At 40.1% G+C, this 23,706-nt stretch overlaps 3 protein-coding genes across 6 annotated transcripts in view; 2 read left to right on the top strand and 1 right to left on the bottom strand.

Annotated features, from left to right (window-relative positions):
• SEC13 (SEC13 homolog, nuclear pore and COPII coat complex component) overlaps positions 1 to 7,670 on the top strand; it is a 35,785-nt gene extending 28,115 nt beyond the window's left edge. For both annotated transcript variants that reach the window (XM_003982469.5, XM_045051953.1), the window contains exon 9: positions 7,218 to 7,670. In XM_003982469.5, coding sequence (XP_003982518.1) covers positions 7,218 to 7,331 — 114 coding nt within the window. In that variant the 3' untranslated portion in view covers positions 7,332 to 7,670. The remainder of the gene's footprint in view (positions 1 to 7,217) is intronic.
• TATDN2 (TatD DNase domain containing 2) overlaps positions 1 to 23,706 on the bottom strand; it is an 82,554-nt gene that overhangs the window by 18,472 nt on the left and 40,376 nt on the right. The window contains exons 9-10 of one of the 3 annotated variants that reach the window (XR_006593960.1): positions 8,470 to 8,549; positions 5,047 to 7,110 (exon numbers count right to left, since the gene is read on the bottom strand). The gene's annotated coding sequence lies outside the window, so the exon portion shown is untranslated. Of the gene's footprint in view, positions 1 to 5,046; positions 8,550 to 23,706 lie in introns of those variants that run through there. The other 2 variants (XR_006593959.1, XR_006593958.1) reach the window with 2 other exon arrangements.
• GHRL (ghrelin and obestatin prepropeptide) overlaps positions 2,969 to 23,706 on the top strand; it is a gene marked incomplete at its 5' end in the record, with an annotated part of 29,812 nt that continues 9,074 nt past the window's right edge. Inside the window, 2 exon segments of the mRNA NM_001009853.1 lie at positions 2,969 to 3,003; positions 16,616 to 16,661.

The following is a 23,706-nucleotide window of genomic DNA, read 5'->3' as shown; positions in this document are numbered from 1 at the left end:
CACCCCCAGGATTTCTGAATCAGTGGGTCTGGGCAGGGACCCAAGAATTTGCAGTTTTCACAAGCTCCCCATTATGGCAGATGCCCTGGTCTAGACAGCACACTTTGAGAACCACTGCTGTATCCCGTATCCTCTTACAGAACCTGTAGCAACTTGGTTAAAACAATATGAGTATTTGGTTTTCAGTTTTTTGGGTGTGTTTAATGTTTACTTTTGAGAGAGAAACAGAACGGGAGCCGGGGAGGGGAAGAGAGGGTGGGAGACACAAAATTTGAAGCAGGCTCCAGGCTCTGAGTTGTCAGCACAGACCCTGATGCATGGCTCAAACTCACGAACCATGAAATCATGACCTGAGCCGAAGTCGGACGCTTAACCGACTGAGCCACCCAGCCGCCCCGAGGATGCAGATACTTTTCAAGATAGTCTCTTCATTTTCTTCAGATGAATACCCAGAAGTTGAACTGCTGGATCATATAGTTCTATTTTTAATTTTGTTGAAGATCCTCCGTACTGTTTTCCATAGTGGCTGCACCAGTTTATAGTTTCACCAGTAATGCACAAGAGTTCCCTTTTCTCCACATCCATGCCAATACTTGTGTCTTTGTCTTTTTCATGATGGCCATGCTAACATGTGTGAGGTGATATTCTCCTATGGTTGTACTTCCCCAGTGATTAGAGATGCTGAGTGAGATGCTTATCTCTCACTATCACATACCTATTGGCCTTTCGTATATCTTTTTTGGAGAAATCTTCTATTCAGGTCTTTTGCCCATTTTTTAATTGTATTTTTTGGCTTTCTGGTATGGAATTTTAGTCTTCTGTGGATGTATTGTGGCGTGGGGAGTTTTCATTTGTTTGTAAACAGGCTTTACACCCAGCGGGGAGCCCAAGGTGGAACTTGAGCTCATGACCCTGAGATCAAGACCTGAGCTGAGGTCAAGAGTCAAGTTGGATGCTTAATTGGCGCACCAGGGTGGCTCAGGCAGTTAAGCATCTGACCTTTGATTTTGGCTCAGGTCATGATCTCACAGTTTGTGAGTTCAAGCCCCATGTCAGTTTCTGGGCTAACAGTGCGGAACCTGCTTGGGATTCCCTCTCTCCCTCTCTCTCTGCCCATTTCCTGCTCATGCACATGCATATGTGCTCAGTCTCAAAATAAATAATTTAAAACATAAATCTATAAAAACAAGAGACAACCCACTGAGCCATGTAGGCATCCCTGGATATTTTGGATATTAACTCCTCTTCTGATGTATGATTTGCAAATATTTTTTTCCCATTTTGTAAGGTTGTCTTTTTACTTTGTTGATTATTTTGCTGTGCAGAAACTTTTTAGTTAATGCTGTCCTGCTAACTTATTTTTTGTTACTTTTGCTTTAGATGTCACAACCAAAAAATCTTCGTCAAGACTCATGTCAAAGAGTTTTTCTTTTTTTTTTTTAAGTTTATTTTCAGAGAGGGAATGCACCTGTGTGAGTGGTGGAGGGAGAGACAGAAGGAGAGAATCCCAAGCAGGCATGAACCATGAGAATCATCACCTGAGCCGAAATCAAGAGTCAGACACTTAATCAGTTGAGCCACCCAGGAACCCAAATAGCTTGTTTTCATATATTTTCCTCTGGGAGTTTCGATAGTTTCAGATCTTATATTTAAGTGTTTAATGCAATTAAAGTTAGTTTTTTTGAGTGGTATAAGATAAGGGTCTAATTTTATTCTTTTACATGTTAACGTCCAGTTTACTCAGCACCATTTATTAAAGAGACAGTCTTTTCTCCATTGAGTATTCTTGGCTCCCTTGCCGAATACTAGTTAACTGTGTATGCTTGAGTTTATTTCTGGGCTTTTGATTCCATTGACCTATCTGTTTTTATGTCAGTACCATCTATTCGTTTTTATGCCATTACTATAGCTTAATAGCTTGAAATTAAAAAGTAGGATTCCTGGGGCGCCTGGGTGGCGCAGTTGGTTAAGCGTCCGACTTCAGCCAGGTCACGATCTCGGGGTCCGTGAGTTCGAGCCCCGCATCAGGCTCTGGGCTGATGGCTCAGAGCCTGGAGCCTGTTTCCGATTCTGTGTCTCCCTCTCTCTCTGCCCCTCCCCCATTCATGCTGTGTCTCTCTCTGTCGCAAAAATAAATAAACGTTGAAAAAAAAAAATTAAAAAAAAAAAAATAGGATTCCTGGGGCGCCTGGGTGGCTCAGTCATCCGACTTCACCTCAGGTCATGATCTCACAGTTCATGAGTTCGAGCCCCACATCGGGCTCTGTGCTGACAGTGCAGAGCCTGGAGCTTGCTTCTGATTCTTTGGTCTTCCTCTCTCTCTTCCCCTCCCCCATTCATGGTCTTTCTCTCTCAAAAAAAAACATTTAAAAAAGAATACTTTAAAAAAAAAAGTAGGATTCCTTCCACTTTGTTCTTCTTTCTCAGGATTGCTTTGGCCATTCAGGGTCTTTGGTGGTTCCATATACATTTTAGGACTCTTTTTTCTATTTTTGTCAAAAAAAAAAATGCCATTGGAATCTTGATAGGAATTGCATTGGACCTATAGATGGCTTTGGTAGTATTAAAATTTTAACGTTAATTATTCTAATCTATGAACAAGATACTGTTCCATTTATTTGTATTCTCAGTTTCTTTCATCACTGTCTTGTTTTCAGAGTAGAGATCTTTCATCTCCTTGGTTAAGTTCATGAGTATTTTATTGTTTTTGTTATCGTAAGGATCATTTTATTTCTTTTTGAATAATTCATTCTTAGTGTATAGAAACACTACTGATTTTCATTAATTTTGTATCCTGCAACTTTAATGAATTCACTGTTTAGATCTAAGCTTTTTTTTAAAAAAAAAATTTTTTTTTTAACGTTTTTATTTTTGAGACAGAGAGAGACAGAGCATGAAGGGGGTAGGGGCAGAGAGAGAAGGAGACACAGAATTGGAAGCAGGCTCCAGGCCCTGAGCCATCAGCCCAGAGCCCGACGCGGGGCTCGAACTCACGGACCGTGAGATCGTGACCTGAGCTGAAGTCGGACACTTAACCGACTGCGCCACCCAGGCGCCCCTAGATCTAAGCTTTTTGATGAAACCTTTAGGATTTTCTGTGTATAACATCTTGTCATCTGCAAATAGAGACAATTTTAGTTTTTCCATTCCAGTTCTGATGCCTTTTTTTTTTCCTTGCCTGGTTGCTTTGGCAACGACTTGTAGTATTACATTGAAAAAGAATGGTAAGAGTGGGTACCCTTTTCTTATTGCTTATTTTCAAGGAAGAGCTTTTGGCCTTTCACCATGGGGTATTGTACTAGCTGTGGGCTTATCACATGACCTTTGTTATTGAGGTATGTTCCTTCTATACCTAATCTGTTAAGCATTATCACAAACAGATCACATTGGTTGATTTGCATATGTTGAACCGTCCGTGCATTCCATGTCTGAATCCTGCTTGATCATGGTGAATGATCCTTTTAGTGTACTGCCAAATTCAGTTTGCATCTATATTCATCAGGGTTATTTGTCCAAAGTTTTATTTTCTGGTAGTAGCCTTTTCTGGCTTTGGTATAAGGGCAGTTGTTGGCCTTGTAAAAATGAGTGTGTGGGTGTATTTCTTCCTCTTAAAAAAAAAATTTTTTTTTGGAATATTTTGAGGATTGGTATTCATTCCTTACATGTTAGCTTAAATTCACCAGTGAAGCCATCTGGCCCTGGACTTTTTTTATACAAGGAGATTTTCAATTATTATTCAGTCTCCTTACTGTTGAGATATTGTATTTCAGAAAATTTTTTAATTTTTATAAAAATTTTTATTCAGATTTTTTGTTTCTTCCTGATTCAGTCTTGGTAACATTTCTAAGAATTTGTCCATTTTTTCTAGCTTGTTCAGTTTGTTGACAAGAGTTGTTTGTTTCATAGTAGTTTCTTATTTTTCTTTGTATTTCTGTGATGATCAGTTGTAATATCTCTTTTCTCATTTATAATTTTGTTGTTTTGGGTCCTCTTTTTTCTTTGGTTAATCTAGGTAAACTTTGTTAGTTTTGTCAACCAACTCTTCTGGTCAATCTTTTCTATTTTCTTCTCTATTTCATTTATTTCTGCTCTAATATTTATTACTTGCTAGCTTTGGACAAAGTTTGTTCTTTTCTGATTCCTTAAGGCATAGAGTTAGGTTATTTGGGATAGGTCTTGTTTCTGAATGTAGGCATTAATTGCTGTGAACTTCCTTCTAAGAACTGCTTTTGTTGCATCCTGTGAGTTTTGGTATATTGTGTTTTTCATTTGATTCAAAATAATTTCAGTGTTTAATTTGCATGTGTTTGTGAATTTCTCAGTTTCCTCTTGCTATTGATATCTTGCTGTATTCATACCGTTGTAGAGAAGATAATTGGTTTAATTTTTTTTTAATTTGCTAAGACTCGTTTTGTGGTGTAACATATAGGAAATGTTCATGTGCACTTAATGTATGTTCTGTCAGAAGGTTATGTACATGTTAGGCCCATTTGTTCTGTAGTATTGTTCAAATCCACTGTCTCCTTATTATCTATCTGTCTGGATGATCTCCATTGTTGAGAGTATTAAAGTCCCCAACCATTTTTGTGTTACTCTTTATTTCCGTTTAGTTCTGTTCGGTTTTGGTTCATATAATTAGATGTTTCAGTGGTGGGTATCTATATATTTATAATTGTTACATCTTCTTGGTGTGTTGATCCCTCTCTCTGTACTATTTTTTAACATTTTATTTATTTTTGAGAGAGGGAGGGCCAGAGAGAGAGGGAGACACAGAATCCGAAGTGCAGGCTCTAGGCTCCCAGCTGTCAGCAAAGAGCCCAATGCAGGGCTTGAATCTGTGAACCATGAGATCGTGACCAGGACTGAAGTCGGATGCTCAACCAACTGAGCCACCCAGGCACCCCTCTCTTTACTATTTTCACTGTAAAGTGTATTTGATATAAATATAGCTACCTCTGCTTTCTTTGTGGTTGCCATTTGCTTAAAGTATCTCTTTCCATCCCTACTCCATCTCTGTCTTTAAGGCTGAAGTGAATCTCTTATAGGAAGCATATTGTTGGATCTTGTGTTTTTGGGTTTTTTTTTTATTCATTCAGCCAGGTGTTGTCTCCCCGGGAGAGTTTAAACCATTTACATTTGAAGTAAGTATTAATTAATAAGGCCTTACACAATTGCCATTTTGTTTATTTTCTTATGGTTTTCTTGATACATTGTTCCTTCTTTTTTTGTGTTTTGAAGTTTTATGGTATCAGTATGCTTTGACTTGTCATGTTCTTTGGTCTAATATTACCACAGGTTTTTCCCTTGTGGCTATAAGGTTTACATAAGACATTTTAAAACACTCTGTTTTAAAATAACATCTGAACACTTTGACTTCTCCCCCTCACATTTTAGGTTATTGATGTTACAATTTATATATTTTATAATGTGTAACTAATAACAGGTTATTGTAGTTATGGTTATTTAACTACAATGGTTATTTCTTACTACATTATCTTTTAAACTAGAGCTAGAAGTGAATTATGCACTAACATCACCATATTACAGAATCCAACTTTAATTATTTATCATTACCAGTAAGTTTTATGCTGCCTTGTATAGTGTTAATGAGCATCCTTTTATTTATACTCAACTCCCTTTAGCATTTCTTGTAAGGCAGATGTAGCGGTGATGAGTTCCCTCTGCTTTTGTTTGTCCAAGAAAGTCTATCCATTGCCGAAGGACACTTTTGCCTGGTAGAGTAGTCTTGGTTAATAGTTTTTCTTGCTTTGAGTATTTTGTGTCATCCCATTTTCTTCTGGCCTGAAAAGCTTCTATTGAGAAATCTCACAGTCTTATGGGGGTTCCCTTATATGTAACCTTTTTTTTTTCTAGCTGCTCTTAAAATTCTTTGACTTTTGATGATTCTGACATGTCTTTTGTAGCCCTGTTTATTTAGGGCCTCTTGGCAGTTCATAGGTCTTCCTGTCTTTAGAGTCCATTGTAGAGCTCTATTAGTTTCATTTGGTTGTGTCACATTTACCTGGCTTTCTGTGATATTGGAGTTAAGTGGTCCCTTCTTCCAAACGTTGCAGGCTCACTTTGGCAGACAGTTTGACCGGTCAGCGCAGTTGGGTTTCTGGTCATTCCTGGTCCTTGGACAGGTGTGGCTGCTGTTAGGGTCTGTTTTTTAGTGAAGCAACTGTTTGAGTTCTGAGCATAGAGGGTATTCCACTGGGTGAGAACAGCAGGTAGGACTGCTGACTCGAGTTCCCTGCCCAAGTGAAGCTAGTGGGTGTCACTGTGACCTGGATTCTCTGGTCAGGCTTCCTACAGTCAGGACTGGGCTCTCTGCAAGAGTCTGTAAATTGGCTTTCTGGATGAGAGACCAAGAGCCAGGAACTGCAGCAAGTGGGGCTGTGACTCAGCCTTTCTGCCTGGGTGGGGGCAGACCAGGTTCAAGAGCTGGCAGAACTGCCCTGTAGAGCATTCCCTGGGGCAGATTGGACCCCCAGCTTGGTGCTGTAGATGAGCAGAGATACTGGATGGGACTACTGCTTGGGCTCTGCAGCTAGGAACTTGGTCTGTTAATAACACAGTGCCGGTTCCGGGAAGCCCACCCAGTGCACGGGCATGATGATTCTATCTCACTTGGGACCAATGATTTATTCAAGCCATTGGCATAGACTCGGACTTAGAGGAGGAGGGCAGTTGGGTTCACTTGGCCCTGGTGACCGGGAGGTGGACCGTGCCTCCCCTGTGGTGTTGACCACTTAAGAACCCCACTTAGTCACCATCAGATTCCCAGTAGTTGAAACCCACAGATGTGCCTGCAGTCCCCATGGGGCAGAGCCCAGAATGAGGGATCCCACGAGGCCATGACTTACAGCGCTGAGTGACTGGATGTCACCCCTGTGCTCCTTTCCCCCTGGAAAAACAGAAGTTGGACGTGGTGTTGAGTCAACCTGGGTGGGGGCCATGCAGTCAGCATGTAGCCTTCCAGCCTATCCTTCTGGTACAAGGAGTTGGTCTCTTTGGTCTGGCAGGGGGTGCTTCAGCCACATTCCTATCTTCTAGGATTTGCTCAGTGGCTTCTTGTTCATGAATATTTGTTCTTCCTGTGAGGGGGAGCTAAATCAGAAACATCCTTTGTCACCGTCTTGCTGAAGATCTGGGAAGGTAAGGACAGCAGAGGGAAGGGTGCAGACCTGTAACAGGCTGTGTGCACTGGCTTGCAGGTGACCCTGTGGAAGGAGTCTGTCGACGGGCAGTGGGTGTGCATCAGTGATGTCAACAAGGGCCAAGGTTCTGTGTCCACTTCCGTCACAGAGGGCCAGCAGAACGAGCAGTGACAAGACAGGAAAGGCTCAGCTCCCCTCCTGCTGCCTCCAGGACTGCCCTTTCCTGGACCAACTGACCAAACCGCTGGGAGGAATAGCTCCAACAAGATTCCTTCCCCAGGAGTAGTTACAAGTGCAACCAGATAGATCATCTGCCTTAACATGATTTGATATGGTTTGTAATTTACTGTCCTGCTGAAAGCACTCATGTTAGGAGAAAAAAGCTACAAATGATCTTCAAATCTATTATTTTAAAATATTTTTGGCCATTTTTATGTACTTTTTGGGTTTCAGGCATTATTTGGGGGGTTTTGTTTCCAAAATAGTTAAATAAATTCATATTGCTTATAATTCTTCCTGCATTACCCCAACCTCTCCCTAAAAAGCTCATGTTCACTCCTGTTTGTCAGTGTATTAGAACAACATTCGCCAAGACCCTGGTCCCTGTAGGCTGGCTGAACCCCCAGCCGACATACACAAAGCTGGTATCTGTGTAACATCCTTGTGATTCCAGTCACACTGGACGTGGGCTCCGGTGAGGGGGGTGTGTGTCCTCTGAACACATGTCCTCTTCCAGAAAGTGGGAATACAAGTCTGCCTTACAGAGAAGACTTGGATGAACTAATGCATGGAGGTGACCCATAACGTGCCATGCAAACACAGGGCAGTATTAACCAAATACCCACAATTAGGAGACTGGCCCGGAAAGTGGGTACACTTCATGCAGATTATGGACCCTGTCAGTGCCGGAGACCATGGTTCTGGTCCTGGTCAACCCTGAACCTAGTATCACCTGTTAACAGAAGCCTTGAGACCCTCACCTGAATCAGTCGTCACAACAGCAGGTATAATTTATACTGAAACCTATCGCGAGCGGGTACTACACTGGAGCCGTCCTATGTTGCAACACAACAGACCAGTGTAGGCCTTTATCCCCAACTTACCAATGAGGAAACTGGCACTGAAGGTGGAAGACCTGCCCAGGGCTGTCCACTGCCAAGTGGTAAAGCTAGCCTTTGAGTCCCAATCCAGCTCAACTCCAGAGTGGGTGCTGTCAGAGGCACGACTCAGGAAGAGTATGTGAGCGGAGGGCTCCTCAGCTGTAATGTGGGGTGGTGCTCTTAGCTTTGTAAAAGGTCAGGCCACTCACCGCAGAAGGCTGCATGCACAAGGAAGTGTGGACCCCTGTTCTTCTACCTGCTCATCCTTCATTTTTCAGCAGCAAAACCCCTGTTTTGAAATAAATATTAGATCATAATGTATAAAATCGGAAAAGGTGGATCGACTGTGCTTGAAGTAAGGATATAGAGGCCACAGCCCTGCCCCTCAGCCTCCATGTCATTCTGTACAATCCAAGCCTTTGGACAACAGTATGAGAACTGTGCTTCTGTTTATTCAGATGAGAAAAGACCCAAGAAGGCACCTTTGTATACACTTCTCAGGGGATAAAAACTACCCCTTAGTTCTAGTTAGCTCTTCTTACATGTCTGCCTTCCCTAACAAGCTCTGTGCTCCCCCCAAGGACAGGCCTGGTCTTCCTTATGGTGTCTGCTACCATCAACAATGAGAAGAAATTAGTCCTGTGTCACACAGTGGGTTGGTGGTAGGTTAGTGGGCTCCTGGCCATAAGCTCTGTTTGTGGCTTACAGCACAGAGAATCAATTAAGGTAATCTGGAGGTAAGTAAAATTACCACCTGTAATAGTTTATAGAGTGCTAAAGTGTTAACTATTCCTGGGGTAAAAGCAAAATCCCTCAGATTTCGCTACCACAAAATAGGCTAATCAATTGGAAATACCACACTGTCAGTCTTCAAGGGCCACGCCCAAATGATATGAATGGAAAGGTAACTTAAAAGGTAGAGAGTTCTGGTTAGGGTAAGAGCAATAGCAACCACAATGGTTTTTAATCCTTTCACAAAAACAAAGCAAACTGGGATAGAAAATGAGACCCCCAGACAACATTAAGGTAGTCCCTCAAACCCTAGGGCCAAACTCTTCATACCTAGAATACCTGTGTGGGACCAGCATAGGCAAGAAAAAAGGAAGTTGTTATGATACTGAGCCAGGTAACCCAAAAATTACCATCAAATACTCATCCATCCCAAATAGAAAACTCAGCAAGCCAATGTGAGAACTAGAAACCAGGGGATTCACAGGTTTTCATTGACAAGTGAGTTCAAAAATGGGGAGATTTCCACTGCCTTCCACACATGAAGGAGTAATGGCTGTAAGAGTTTCCCTAGAAATTAGTTTCCCTAAACAACTAGGAAACCACACAATATACATGAAACAAATGCTTATGGACATAGGACAAAGACAGTGTTTGGGTGAGGGAAACAGGTGAGGGGAGCACCAGCTGCTCCAGCTTACTGCCTAGGAGCAACTTTCAGGCCAAAGGGCAAGGAGACAATCCAGGGTCTAGTGGTCAAGTTGAAGATACAGAGGTCAGAGTCCAGGAATGGTAAGCTAGAACCTAATGAGCAGAGTCCTGGAGAAAAGGGAGCTGCTCAGAGCAAGCTCCTCAGATCTACAGAAATGTCTCCTAGAGTCTGACCAAGTCCTAACCTACATGAATAAAAGGCACAACTTCATGACCAGAAACCAATAGACCACACAGTTCTTAGAACTCAGAGGAGTGGGAAGAGTTCATGTGCCTGAGACCCAGAGTAGAACTTCAGAATATGCAGCGCATTGGGTAGAGTCCTAAGAAAGATCACGCCTTAGTAATAATCTTAAATTAGGTCTAGAGCACAGGCTCCTCTGGACCATGAAAAACAAGCCTTGAGGTCCACAATCATTTCACTTTGTGCCAGATCAAAACCCAACACTCTTTAAAGCAATAACGAAAATTAAGCACTTAGAAACTAAATTCACAATATCCAGTTTCTAATCCAAAATTACATGTGCAAATAAGAAAATATGACCCATAACCAGAAGAGAAAAAAAATTAATGGACACAAATCAGAGAGACCTCAGGATTAGCAGATAAAGACCTTAACAGGTATCACAAAGGTGTTCAAGAATATAAAGGAACAGGAACATAAGGAAAATGAGACATAAAAAAGTTGGGAGTTTCTAGAAATGGGAAATTCAATATTTGAAGTGAAAACACTGGACAGGAGGAAGAGCATGTACACACTGCAGTACAACAGATCAGTAAGTCTGAAGATACAGCAATAAAAACTATACAAACAGCACAAAGAGAAGGGACCAAAACAAACCTGGCAACTGAAATGTGGGATACTATCAAGTAGTCTTGTGTAAATTAGAGTCCCAAGGAGAAAAAAATTAAGGGGCGAGGAGGATTGAAAAAATATCTGAAGAAATAACACATGTTTCCAAGCTGGATTAAAACTGTAACCATAGAGATTCAAGATCAGAACCCCAAGCAGAATACTAAACACACATACATACATACCCCATAATAAAATTACTGAAATTTTAAAAACTATGAAAGCCAGAGAAAAAGACACATACTACATAGAAACAAACATAAGAATGGCAGCCAACTTCTCATCAGAAATTATGCAAACCATAAGAAATTTAACACCTTTAAAGTGCTGAAAAAAGAATAACATAAAAATGACTATCAGCCTACAATTCTGTAGCTAGTGAAAATATCTTTCAAAAATAAAGGTGAAATAAGGAGTTTTTCAAATGAAAGCTGAAAGAATAATGACCAGCAGAGCTGCATTATAAGAAATGTCAAAGGAAGTTCTTCAGGCAAAATGAAAATATCAGATGAAAATTTGGATATATACCAAGGAATAAGGAGAACCAGGGATAGAAAAAATCTGGGTAAATATACTTTTTTTTCCTTTTATCTCTCCAGTATTGATTATTTTAACTGCATTGAGAGGCTTACAACTTCTATAGAAATAAAATAAGTAACAATAGCACAAATAATGGAAGTGGGGGAATTGAAAATACTTTGTTGTAAGGTTCTTATATATGAAGTGGTATCATATTTGTTGAAAGCATACTGCATTATGTTGAAGTTGTATTTGTGTGTGTGTGTGTGTACTTTTTTTTTAAGAGAGAGCCAACACAAGCAGGAAAAGGGCAGAGAGAATATTAAGCAGGCTCCACACTCACTACAAGTCCCAACACGGAGCTCAGTCTCACAACCGTGAGATCATGACCTGAGCCAAAATTAAGAGTCAGATGCTCAACAAACTGAGCCACCCAGGCACCCCCTGAAGTTGATTTTTTTTTAATGTTTATTTATTCTGAGAGAGAGGGGGAGAGACAGAATCCCAAGCAGACTCCAAACTCAGTGCAGAGCCCAACACGGGGCTGATCTCATGAAGCATGAGATCATGACCTGAACCAAAATCAAGAATCAGATTCTTTTTTTTTTTTTTTTTGAGACAGAGAGCATGAGCAGGGTAGAAGGGCAGAGGGAGCAGGGGTTGGGGGGAGAGAGAGCGCGCACGACAGAGAGAGGGAGAATCCCAAGCCGGATCCAGGCTCAGCACAGAGGCTAACACAGGGCTTGATCCCACGACCCTGGGATCATGACCTGAACCAAAAACAAGAGTCACTCAACTGACTGAGCCACCCAGGCACCTCTGAAGTTGTATTTTTAAATCCTAGGTCAAGCATTAAAAGAATAAAGCAGAGAGTATAACTAACAAGCCAACTGTAAAGATAACATGTATTATAAAATGTACTTGTCCAAAAGTGTCTATGAAAAGAGGAGCACCTGGGTGGCTCAGTTAAGCATCCAGCTCTTGGTTTTGGCTCAGGTCATGGTCTCACGGTTCTGAGTTTGAGCCCCACATCAGGCTCTACACCGGCAGAATGTGTAGCCTGCTTGGGATTCTCTTTCTCTCTGCCTCTCCCCCACTCATACTGTCTCTGTATCTCTCAAAAGAAACAAATAAACTTTAAAGAAAAAGGGACAAAGAACAGATGAGACAGATTGAAGGTAAATAGCTAGATGTTAGATTTAAACCAAACCTTGTAGGTCAATGCAATAAATATAAAAGGTCTAAATACTCCAAGTTAAAGGCCCCTGATAAGAGATTATCAGAATGGACTTTTAAAACACAAGACCCCAGGTGCCTGGGTGGTTCAATCGGTAAAGCATGAGACTCTTGATCTGGGGTGTTCTAAGTTCAAGCCCCATGTTGGGTGTAGAGATTAGTTAAAATCTTTCAGGGGTGCCTGGGTGGCTCAAACATCCATTTTCAGCTCAGATCATGATCTTACAGTTAATGAGTTAAAGCCCCGTATCAGGCTGTCTGCTGTCAGCACAGAGCCTGCTTCAGATTCTCTACGCCCCCCCTGCCCCTCCCTTGCTCACGCTCTCTCCCTCTCTCAAAAATATGCATTAGGGGCACTTGGGTGGCACAGTCGGTGGAGTGTTTGACTTCAGCTCAGGTCATGATCTCATGCCTTGTGAGTTTGAGGCCATGTCAGGCTCTGTACTGACAGCTCAGAGCCTGGAGCCTGCTTCAGATTCTGTGTCTCCCTCTCTCTCTGCCCCTCCCTTGCTCATGCTCTCTCTCTGCCTCAAAAATAAATTAAAAAAAAAAAATTTTTTTTTTTTAATTATTTACCATGACCAAGTGGGCTTTATACCTGGGATGCAGGGCTGGTTCAATAAACACAAATCAATCAATGTGATACATCACATCAATAAAGGAAAGGACAAGAACCACATGATCCTCTCAATAGATGCAGAGAAAGCATTTGACAAAATACAGCATCCTTTCTTGATAAAAACCCTCAAGAAAGTAGGGAGAGAAGCCTTGTACCTCAAGATCATAAAAGCCATATATGAAAGACCCTCCACTAATATCATCCTCAATGGAGAAAAACCAAGAGCTTTCGCCCTAACATCAGGAACAAGACAAGGATGTCCATTCTCACCACTGTTATTCAACATAGTATTGGAAGCCTTAGCCTCAGCAATCAGACAACACAAAGAAAAGGCATCCAAATCGGCCAGGAGGAGGTCAAACTTTCGCTCTTTACAGGTGATGTGATATTCTATATGGAAAACCCAAAAGATTCCACCAAAAAAACTGCTAGAACTGATCCATGAATTCAACAAAGTCACAGGATATAAAATCAATGCACAGGGGCACCTAGGTGGCTCAGTCGGTTGAGTGTCCGACATCAGCTCAGGTCATGATCTCACAGTTCATGAGTTCAAGCCCCACGTCGGGCTCTGTGCTGACAGCTCAGAGCCTGGACCCTGCTTCAGATTCTGTGTCTCCCTCTCTCTGCCCCTTCCCCACTCATACTCTATCTCTAAAAATGAATAACTTAAAAAAAATTTGTTTAAATCAATGCACAGAGATTAGTTGCATTCCTATACACCAAGAATGAAGCAACAGAAAGAAATCAAGGAATCGATCCTATTTACAATTGCACCAAAACTATAAAATACCTAGGAATAAACCTAACCAAAGAGGTGAAAACTCTATACACTAAAAACTATAGAAAGCTTAAGAAAGAAATTGAAGGAGACACCCCCCCCAAAAAAGGGGGGGGGGAATATTCCATGCTCCTGCATAGGAAGAACAAATATTGTGAACATTTCAATACTACCCAAAGCAGTCTATATATTCAATGCAATACTATCAAAATAATACCAGCATTCTTCACAGAGCTAGAACCAACAATTCTAAAATCTGTATGGAACCAGAATAGCCTAAAGAAAAGATCCCGAATGACCAAAGCAGTCTTGAAAAAGAAAACTGAAGCTGGAGGCATCACAATCCCAGACTTTGAGCTGTATTGCAAAGCTGTAATCATCAAGACAGTATGGTACTGGCACAAGAACACACATTCAGATCAATGAAACAGAATAGAGAACCCAGAAATGGACCCACAAACGTATGGCCAACTCATCTTTGACAAAGCAAGAAAGAATATCCAATGGAATAAAGTCTCTTCAGCAAATGGTGCTGGAAAAACTGGACAGCGACATGCAGAAAAATGAACCTGGACCACTTTCTTACACCATACACAAAACTAAACTAAAAATGGATGAGAGAGCTAAGCATAAGACAGGAAGCCATCAAAATCCTAGAGGAGAAAGCAGGCAAGAACCTCTTTGACTTGGCCGCAGCAACTTCTTACTCAACATGTCTCCAGAGGCAAGGGAAACAAAAGCAGAAATGAATTATTGGGACCTCATCAAAATAAAAAGTTTCTGCACAGCAAAGGAAACAATCAGCAAAACTAAAAGGCAACCGACAGAATGGGAGAAGATATTTGCAAACGACATATCAGATAAAGGGTTAGTATCCAAAATCTAAACAGAACTTATCAAAGTCAACATGCCCAAAAAAATAATAATCCAGTGAATAAATGGGCAAAAAACATGAATAGACACTTCTCCAAAAAAGACATCCAGATGGCTAACCGACACATGAAAAAATGCTCAACATCACTCATCATCAGGGAAATACAAATCAAAACCACAATGAGATAACACCTCACACATGTCAGAGTGGCTAACATTAACAACTCAGGCAACAACAGATGTTGGTGAGGATGCGGAGAAAGAGGATCTCTTTTGCACTGCTGGTGGGAATGCAAACTGGTGCAGCTACTCTGGAAAACAGTATGGAGGTTCCTCAAAAAATTAAAAATAGAACTACCCTACAACCCAGCTATTTATCCAACAGATATAGGTGTGCTGTTTTGAAGGGGCACATGCACCCCAATGTTTATAGCAGCACTATCAACAATAGCCAAAGTATGGAAAGGGCCCAAATGTGCATCGATGGATGAATGGATAAAGAAGATGTGGTGTGTATATACACACACAGACACACACACACGTATATATGTATATATATGATATGTACATAAAGATGTCGTGTGTGTGTGTATACACACACACACATATGTATATATACGTATACGTGTGTGTGTGTGTGTGTGTGTGTGTGTGTGTGTGTGTGTACACTGGAGTATTATTCAGCAATCAAAAAGAATGAAATCTTGCCATTTGCAACTACATCCGGATATAACTAGATGGGTGTTATGCTAAGTGAAATTAGAGAAAGACAAATATAACTTCATTCATATGAGTACTTTAAGATACAAAACAGATGAAAATAAGGGAAGGGAAGCAAAAATAATACAAAAACAGAGAGGGGGACAAAACATAGGAGACTCTTAAATATAGAGAACAGAGGGTTTCTGGAGAGGTTATCAAAGGGGGGATGGGCTAAATGGGTAAGGAGCATTAAGGAATCTATTCCTGAAATCATTGTTGTACCATATGCTAACTAACTTGAATGTAAATTTAAAAATATATAAATTATTAAGAATTTTTTTAAAGTGTTTTGAGGGGCACCTGGGTGGCTAAGTTAAGCACCTGACTCTTGATTTCAGCTCAGGTCATGATCTCACGGTTCATGGGTTTGAGCCCCCCATCAGGCTCACACTGTCGGTGCAGAGCCTGCTTAACATTCTCTCTACCCCTCCCCCACTCATGCATGCATGCACTCTCAAACTTTAAAGTATAGTGTCATGTCAAAACCACATGGGAATCATCAAATATAGAAGCATCTAAAGAAATAAGGACTATAAAACTCATTGAAACACTTATATAAAAAAATCCCTAAGTTTATTATAGGAAAAAAACATTGCAGGTTGCTAAGGTACCAACCTTATTTTGAAAATGAGTAAATAATTTTTTAAAATCCTACATTTATTTTGCCTTTTGGTACAAACTGTATGTGAATTAACAAAATAATTGCTAAAGGAAAAAATACTAAAAAACATAGAAATCAACAGAACAGAAAATCACCTTTTGTAATTCTTAATAAAAAGTGTAGACAACAATCAGTGGTACATAACTCCATTATGTGAAAAGTTCATGAGGCTCTACGTGTTGAAGTGTAACTACCAGTTTAGAGAGGCAGGCGGGAGAGGAATAAGTCAGACAATGCCACAAGAAAGTGGTCCACCAAGTCCAGAATGCAGAAAACTGTGCAGGACAAATAGCCTGTTGTGTAAAATGCATGAAGGGATGGAAGAGAGGGGCAGGTAGGGGACTGTTGTAGACTAAGAGACTTCATGGACTGGTCAACCAAATGTGAGCTCCGGATGTGAACAAACCAACTGTGTATTTTATCTGTGGAGACACATACTCAAGGCCTTTTTTTTTTTTTTTTTTTTTTTTTTTTTTAGTTTTTTTAGTTTATCTATCTATTTAGAGACAGTACATGAGCAGAGGAGGGGCAGAGAGGGAAAGAGAAAATCCCAAGCAGGCTCCATGCTGTCAGCACAGAGCCCAACGTGGGGCTCAATTCCACAATGCTGGGATCATGACCTGAGCTGAAATCAAGAGTCAAATGCTTAACCAACTGAACCACCCCGGCACCCCTACATTCAAGTTTTTAAAGCTGAAGTTACACGACTTCTGAGATTATCCCACCCCCCAAAAAAATAATGTGGAGGATAAACAAAGGAAGATGTAAATAAATGTTGAAGCTGATGATGGATCCCTTGAGATTAATTATACTAACCTTTTTCATGTGTTTGAGACTTTCCAGAATAAGGTATTAAAATATATGGGGGGGAGGGCTGAATTTTCTGCTCGAGGTAACCAATTATTTTACAATCAGAAAGGAATTGCCTGAGATACTTGTTAAAATACAGATCCTTGGGAATAGTCAGAAGATGGTTGTGGAGTAGGAGGACCCTAGAATTGCCCCATCTCAATAACATAACCAGATAACTATAAAATCATCCTAAACATCCCAGAAATTGATCTGAAGACTGACAGAACAAACTCCACAACTGAAGGGAGAGAAGAAGCCACATCAAAGAAGGAGCAGGAGACATAAATGGCTTTTCTAACACAGAGAAGAAGGCAAGACTTAGACAAAATGCAAAGACAGGAATTTATCCCAAATGAAAGAATAAGATAAACCCACAGCCAGAGAAAAGAAGAGATCAGTGAGACCCTACCATAGAGATATAAGAGTTAAAAAAGAATCAGAGAGGAAGAGTACAATAAATGAGATTAGAAACATACTTGAAGCAATGAATAGAAGGCTGGAAGGAACAGAGAAATGAATTAATGACCTAGAAGACAAGGTAATGGAAAGCAATGGTGCTGAACAAAAGAGAGAAAAAAATATACAAAATGAGAACAGACTTAGGGAACTCAATGACTTGTTCAAATGTAGTAACATTCATATTATAGGAGTCCCAGAAGAAGAAGAGAGAGAAAAGGGGGCAGAAATTTTATTTGAAGAATAGCTGAAAACTTCCATAATCTGGGGAAGGAAATAGACATCCAGATCCAGGAGGCACAGAGAACTCCCATCAAAATCAACAGAAGCAGACCCACACCAAGACATATTGTAATTAAATCTGCAAAATAAAATAAAATTTTTAAGCAGTAAGACAAAAGAAGTCATTAACTTATAAGAGAAAACACGTAAGGCTAGCTACAGATTTTTCAACAGAAACTTAGCAAGCCAGAAAGGAGTGGCATGATATATTCAAAGTGCTGAATGGGAAAAATCTGCCACCAAGATTATTCTATCCAGCAAGGCTATCATTCAGAATAGGAGAGAGAGAGAGTTTCCCAGACAGACAAAAACTAAAGGAGTTCATGACCACTAAATTAGCCCTACAAGAAATAGTAAGGAGGACTCTCTGAGTGGAGAGACTAAAAGTGACAGTATAAAGGCAGGAAGCACAAAAGCAGTAAAATGAGTATTTCTCTAAAAATCAGGCAAGGAACTCAGACACACACCAAAAACGGGATATAAAATATAGTAACATATACATACCTAAAACATGGGGAGGAGAGGAAAAAAGAATGTCTTCAAACTAAAACAACCATAAACTTAATACAGATTGCTATTTGGAGAAGGGGGTTATATATAAACCTAATGGAAACTCTGTATCAAAAACCAGTAGGGGTGCCTGAGTGGCTTAGTCGGTTGAGCGTCTGACTCTTGATTTTGGCTCAGGTCATGATCAAGCCCTGCTTTGGGCTCTGCACTCATGGCACTGAGCCTGCTTGGGATTCTCTCTGCCCCTACCCCGTTCATGTGTACTCTCTCTCTCTCTTAAAATAAATAAACTTAAAAAAAAAAAAAAACCACCAAGGGGGTGCCTGAGTAGCTCAGTCTGCTCAGGTCATGATCAAGCAGTCCATGAGTTTGAGTCCCACATTGAGGCTCTGTGCTGACAGCTCAAAGCCTGGTGTCTGCTTCAGATTCTGTCTCCCTTTCTCTCTGCCCCTCCCCACTCACTCACCCTCCCTCCCTCCCTCTCTCTCTCAAAAACTAAACATTAAAATCAAAAACAAAAACACTGGGGTGCCTGGGTGGCTCAGTCAGTTAAGCATCTGACTTCAGCTCAGGTCATGATCTCACAGTTCGTGGGTTCAAGCCCTGCACACCTTGAATGTGAATGGACTAAATACTCGAATCAAAAGACACAGGGTGAAAGGATTAAAAAAAAAAAAAGAAACCATTTATATGCTGCCTGTAAGAGACTCATTTTAGACCTAAAAACACCTGCAGATTGAAAGTGAGAGGTTAGAGTTGGGGCGCCTGGTTGGCTTAGTTGGTTAAGTGTGCAACTTTGGCTCAGGTCATGATCTCACGCTTTGTGAGTTTGAGCTCCACATCAGGCTCTCTGCTGTCAGCACAGAGCCTGCTTGGGATCCTTTGTCCCCCTCTCTTCCTGCCTCTCCCCTGCTTGCGCTCTCTCAAAAATAAACATTAAAAAAAATTACACCCCTCTCCCACTCACACTCTCTCTCAGAAATAAACATTAAGTATTTTTTTTTAATTAAAAAAAAGTGAGGGGATGGAGAAACATTTACCTTGCAAATGGACATCAAAAGAAAGCTAGAATATCAATACTTATATCAGGCAAACTAGATGTTTGTTTGTTTTTATTATTTGAGAGGCAGAGAGTGGGGGAGAGGGGCAAAGGGAGAGAGAGAGAATCTTAGAATCTGAAGCAGGCTCCACACTCAGCATGGAGCCAGACATGGGACTTAACCCCACAACCCTGGGATCATGACAGGAGCTGAAATCAAGAGTCAGACACAACTGACTAAACCACCCAGGAGCCCGTTTATTATTATTTTTTACATAGGCTCCACACTCAGCATGAGTCCAACACAGGGTTTGAACTCACAACCATAAGGTCAAGACCTGAACTGAGATCAAGAGTTAGACACTCAACTGACTGAGCCACCCAGGCACCCCATGGACAAACTAGACTTTAAAACAGAGACTGTAACAAGAGACAAAGATGGGCACTATATAATAATAAGAGGGACAATCCAACAAGATTGTTTATGCACCAACATGGGAGCACCCAAATAAATAAAATAAAACAAGCATAAACAAACTAATTGATAACAATGCAATAATAGGACACTTCAAAACCCCAATTACATCAATGGACAGATCATCTAAACAGAAAATAAACAAGGGGAAAATGGCTTTTGTTTTTTGGGTTTTTTAAATCTATTTTTATTTCTTTATTTTTAATACTTTGTCAAGTTAGCTAACATACAGTGTATACAGTATAGTCTTGGCTTTGGAAGTAGATTCCTGTGATTCCTCACTTACATACAAACACCCTGTGGTCATCCCAACAGGTATCCTCCTCAATACCCATCACTCATTTTCCCTGCTCTCCCAACCCCCCACCCCCATCGACCCTGAGTTTGTTCTCTGTATTTAAGAGTCTCTTATGGTTTGCCTCCCTCTCTGTTGGTAACTTATTTTTCCTTCCCTTCCCCTATGGTCTTCTGTTAAGTTTCTCATATTCCACATATGAATGAAAACATGATACCTGTCTTTTTCTGACTGATGAAATAATAGCTTTGAATGACATACTGCATCAGATGAACTTAAAAGATATATTCAGAACATTCCATCCTAAAACAACAAAATATACATTCCTTTTAAGTGCACATGGAACATTCTCCATAAGAGATCACATATTAAGACACAAAACAGACCTCAACAAATACAAAAAGACTGAAGTCTTACTATGCAGCTTTTCTGACCACAACACTATGAAACTAGAAGTCAACCACAAGAAAAAAATCTGAAAAGACCACAAATACATGGAGGTTAAATAATATGCTACTAAACAATGAAAGGGTCAACTAGGAAATCAAAGAAGAATTTAGCAATACCTAGCAACAAATGAAAATGAAAACATAATGGTCTAAAACCTTTGAGATACAGCAAAAGCAGTTCTGAGAGGGAAGAGCATAGCAATACAGGCCTACTTTAAAAAAACAAGAAAAATCACAAATAAACAACCTTAACTTAACCTTACACCTAAAGGAGCTAGAAAAAGAACAAATAAGCCAGGAGAAGGAAGGAAATAATAAAGATTACAGCAGAGATAAATGATATAGAAACAAACAAGAAAAAAAGCCCAACAGAACAGATTAATGTAACTGATAAACCTCTAGCCAGACTTATCAAAAAAAAAAAAAAAGAACCCAACTAAAATCATAAATGCAAGAGGAGAAATAATCAACACCACAGAAATACAATTATAAGAGAATATTATGAAACACTATATGCCAAAAAATTGGATAACTTACAAGAAATTGATAAATTCCTACCAAAACTGAAACAGGAAGAAATAGAAAACTTGAACACACTGGTAACCAGCAAAGAACTTGAAATCAATAATCCAAAAACTCCCAATAAACAAAATCCAGGACCAGATGGCTTCACAGGCAAATCTACCGAACATTTAAAGGAAAGTTAATACCTATTCTCCTCAAATTATTCCAAAAATTAGAAAAGGAAGGGAAATTAGAAAAGGAAGGGAAAAGGAAGGGAAAAGGAAGAGAGAACATACCTCAACATAATAAAGGACCTATATGAAAACCCACAGGTAATAACATCCTAAGTAGGGGAAGCAGAGAACTTTTCCTCTATAGTCAGGAACAAAACAAGGATGTCCATTCTCACCACTTTTATTCAACACAGTACTAGAGTCCTAGTCACAGCTAATAATAATAAAAAAAAAATACAAAGAAATCAGATAATAAAAAGAAATAAAAGGCCTCAAAGTCAGTGAGGAAGAATAAAACTTTCACTATTTGCAGATGATATGATTATATGTAGAAAACCCACCAAAGACTCCACCAAAAAACTGCTAGCTAGAACTGATAATGAATTCAGTAAAGTCGCAGGATACAAAACCAATGTATAGAAATCTGCTACATTTATAATTTTAAGTAGGCACCATGCCCAACATCAGGCTTGAACTCATAACCCTGAGATTACAAGTCATGTGCTCTACCAACTGAGCCATCCAGGCACCCCTGTTGAATGTCTATACACCAATAATGAAGCAGCAGAAAGTAAAGTTAAGGAATCAATCCTGTTTACAATTGTACCAAAAAACACTAAGATACTTAGGAATAAACCTAACCAAAGAAGTCAAAGACCTATACTCTGAAAACTATAAAACACTGATGAAAGAAACTGAACATGACACAAAGAAGTGGAAAGATGTGCACTGTCCATGGATTGGAAGGATATTGTGAAAATGTCTATACTACCCAAAGCAACCTACACATTTGCAAGCCCTACACAATGCAATCCCTATCAAAACACCAACATCATTTTTCACAAAACAAACAATCCTAAAATTTGTATGGAACCATAGAAGACCCCAGATAGCTAAAGCAACCCTGAAAAAGAAAAAGTTAGAGGCATCACAATTCCTGACTTCAAGTTATATTACAAAGCTATAACTGATCACTTGCACAAGAATAGACACATTGACCAATATAACAGAATAGAAAACCCATGGGGCGCCTGGGTGGCGCAGTCGGTTAAGCGTCCGACTTCAGCCAGGTCACGATCTCGCGGTCCGGGAGTTCGAGCCCCGCGTCAGGCTCTGGGCCGATGGCTCGGAGCCTGGAGCCTGTTTCCGATTCTGTGTCTCCCTCTCTCTCTGCCCCTCGCCCGTTCATGCTCTGTCTCTCTCTGTCCCAAAAATAAATAAACGTTGAAAAAAAAATTAAAAAAAAAAAAAGAATAGAAAACCCAGAAATGAAGCCACAATTATATGGTCAATTAAAATTCAACAAAGCAGGAAAGAATGTCCAATGGGAAAAACAATATCTCTTCACCAAATAGTATTGGGAAAACTGGACAGCAACATGCAAGTTAATGAACCTGGACCACTTTCTTCCCCCATACACAAAAATAAATTCAAAATGGACTAAAGAGGGGTGCCTGGGTGGCTCAGTCAGTTAAGCATTTGACTTTGGCTCACAGTTCATGAGTTCGAGCCCTGCATCAGCCTGTGCTGCTTCAGATTCTGTGTCTCCCTCTCTCTCTGCCCCTCCCCCAACTCATGCTCTGTCTCTTTCACTCAAAAAATAAATAAATAAAACATTAAAAAAAATTGTTTTAATGGACTAAAGACCTAAATGTCAGTCCCAAACCATAAAAACTCTCAAAGAGAGCACAGGCAGTAATTTTTCTGACAGCAGCCATAGCAACTTCTTTCAAGATATGTCTCCTGAGGCAGGGAAATAAAATAAAAAATAAACTATAGGTACTTATCAAAATTAAAAGCTTCTGCATAGCCAAGGAAACTATCAACAAACCTAGAAGGCAACCTAAGGAATGGGAGAAGATATTTACAAATGACATATCTGATAAAGGATTAGTGTCCAAAATATATAAAGAACCTAAAAATCTCAACACAAAAAAAATGGATAATCCAATTTAAAAATGGGCAGAAGACATGAACAGACACTTCTCCAAAGAAAACACACAGATGGCCAATAGACACATGAAATGGTGTTCAACATCACTCATCATCAGGGAAATACAAATCACAAGTGCCAGAATGGCTAAGTCAACAACACAAGAAACAACAGATGTTGGGTGAGGATGTGGAGTAAAGGGAACCCTCTTGCACTGTTGGTGGGAATGCAAATTGGTGCAGCCACTGGTGAAAACAGAATGGAGATACCTCAAAAAGTTAAAAATAGAACTACTCTACAATCCAGCAATTGCACTAGGTGTACCCAAAGAATATAAAAACACTAATTCAAAGGGACACATTCACCCTGATGTTTGGAGCAGCTTTCTCTACAATAGCCAAACTATGGAAACAGCCCAAGCCTCCAATGACTAATGAATGGATAATGTGGTACACACACGTACACACACACACACACACACACACACACACACACACACACTGGAATGTTACTCAGCCATAAAAAAGGATGAAATCTTGTCATCTGCAACAACATGAATGGAGGAGCTCAACAGTATAATGCTAAGTGAAATAGAGAAAAACAAATACCTTATGATTTCACTCATATATGGAACTTAACAAAACAAACAAGCAAAATGGGGAAAAACAAAAGCC

This window comes from Felis catus, chromosome A2, assembly GCF_018350175.1.
Source record: "Felis catus isolate Fca126 chromosome A2, F.catus_Fca126_mat1.0, whole genome shotgun sequence".
NCBI classification, from domain to species: Eukaryota; Metazoa; Chordata; class Mammalia; order Carnivora; family Felidae; genus Felis; species Felis catus.
Note: the sequence above shows the minus strand (reverse complement) of the source record. Positions and strands in the feature narration are given on the sequence as shown.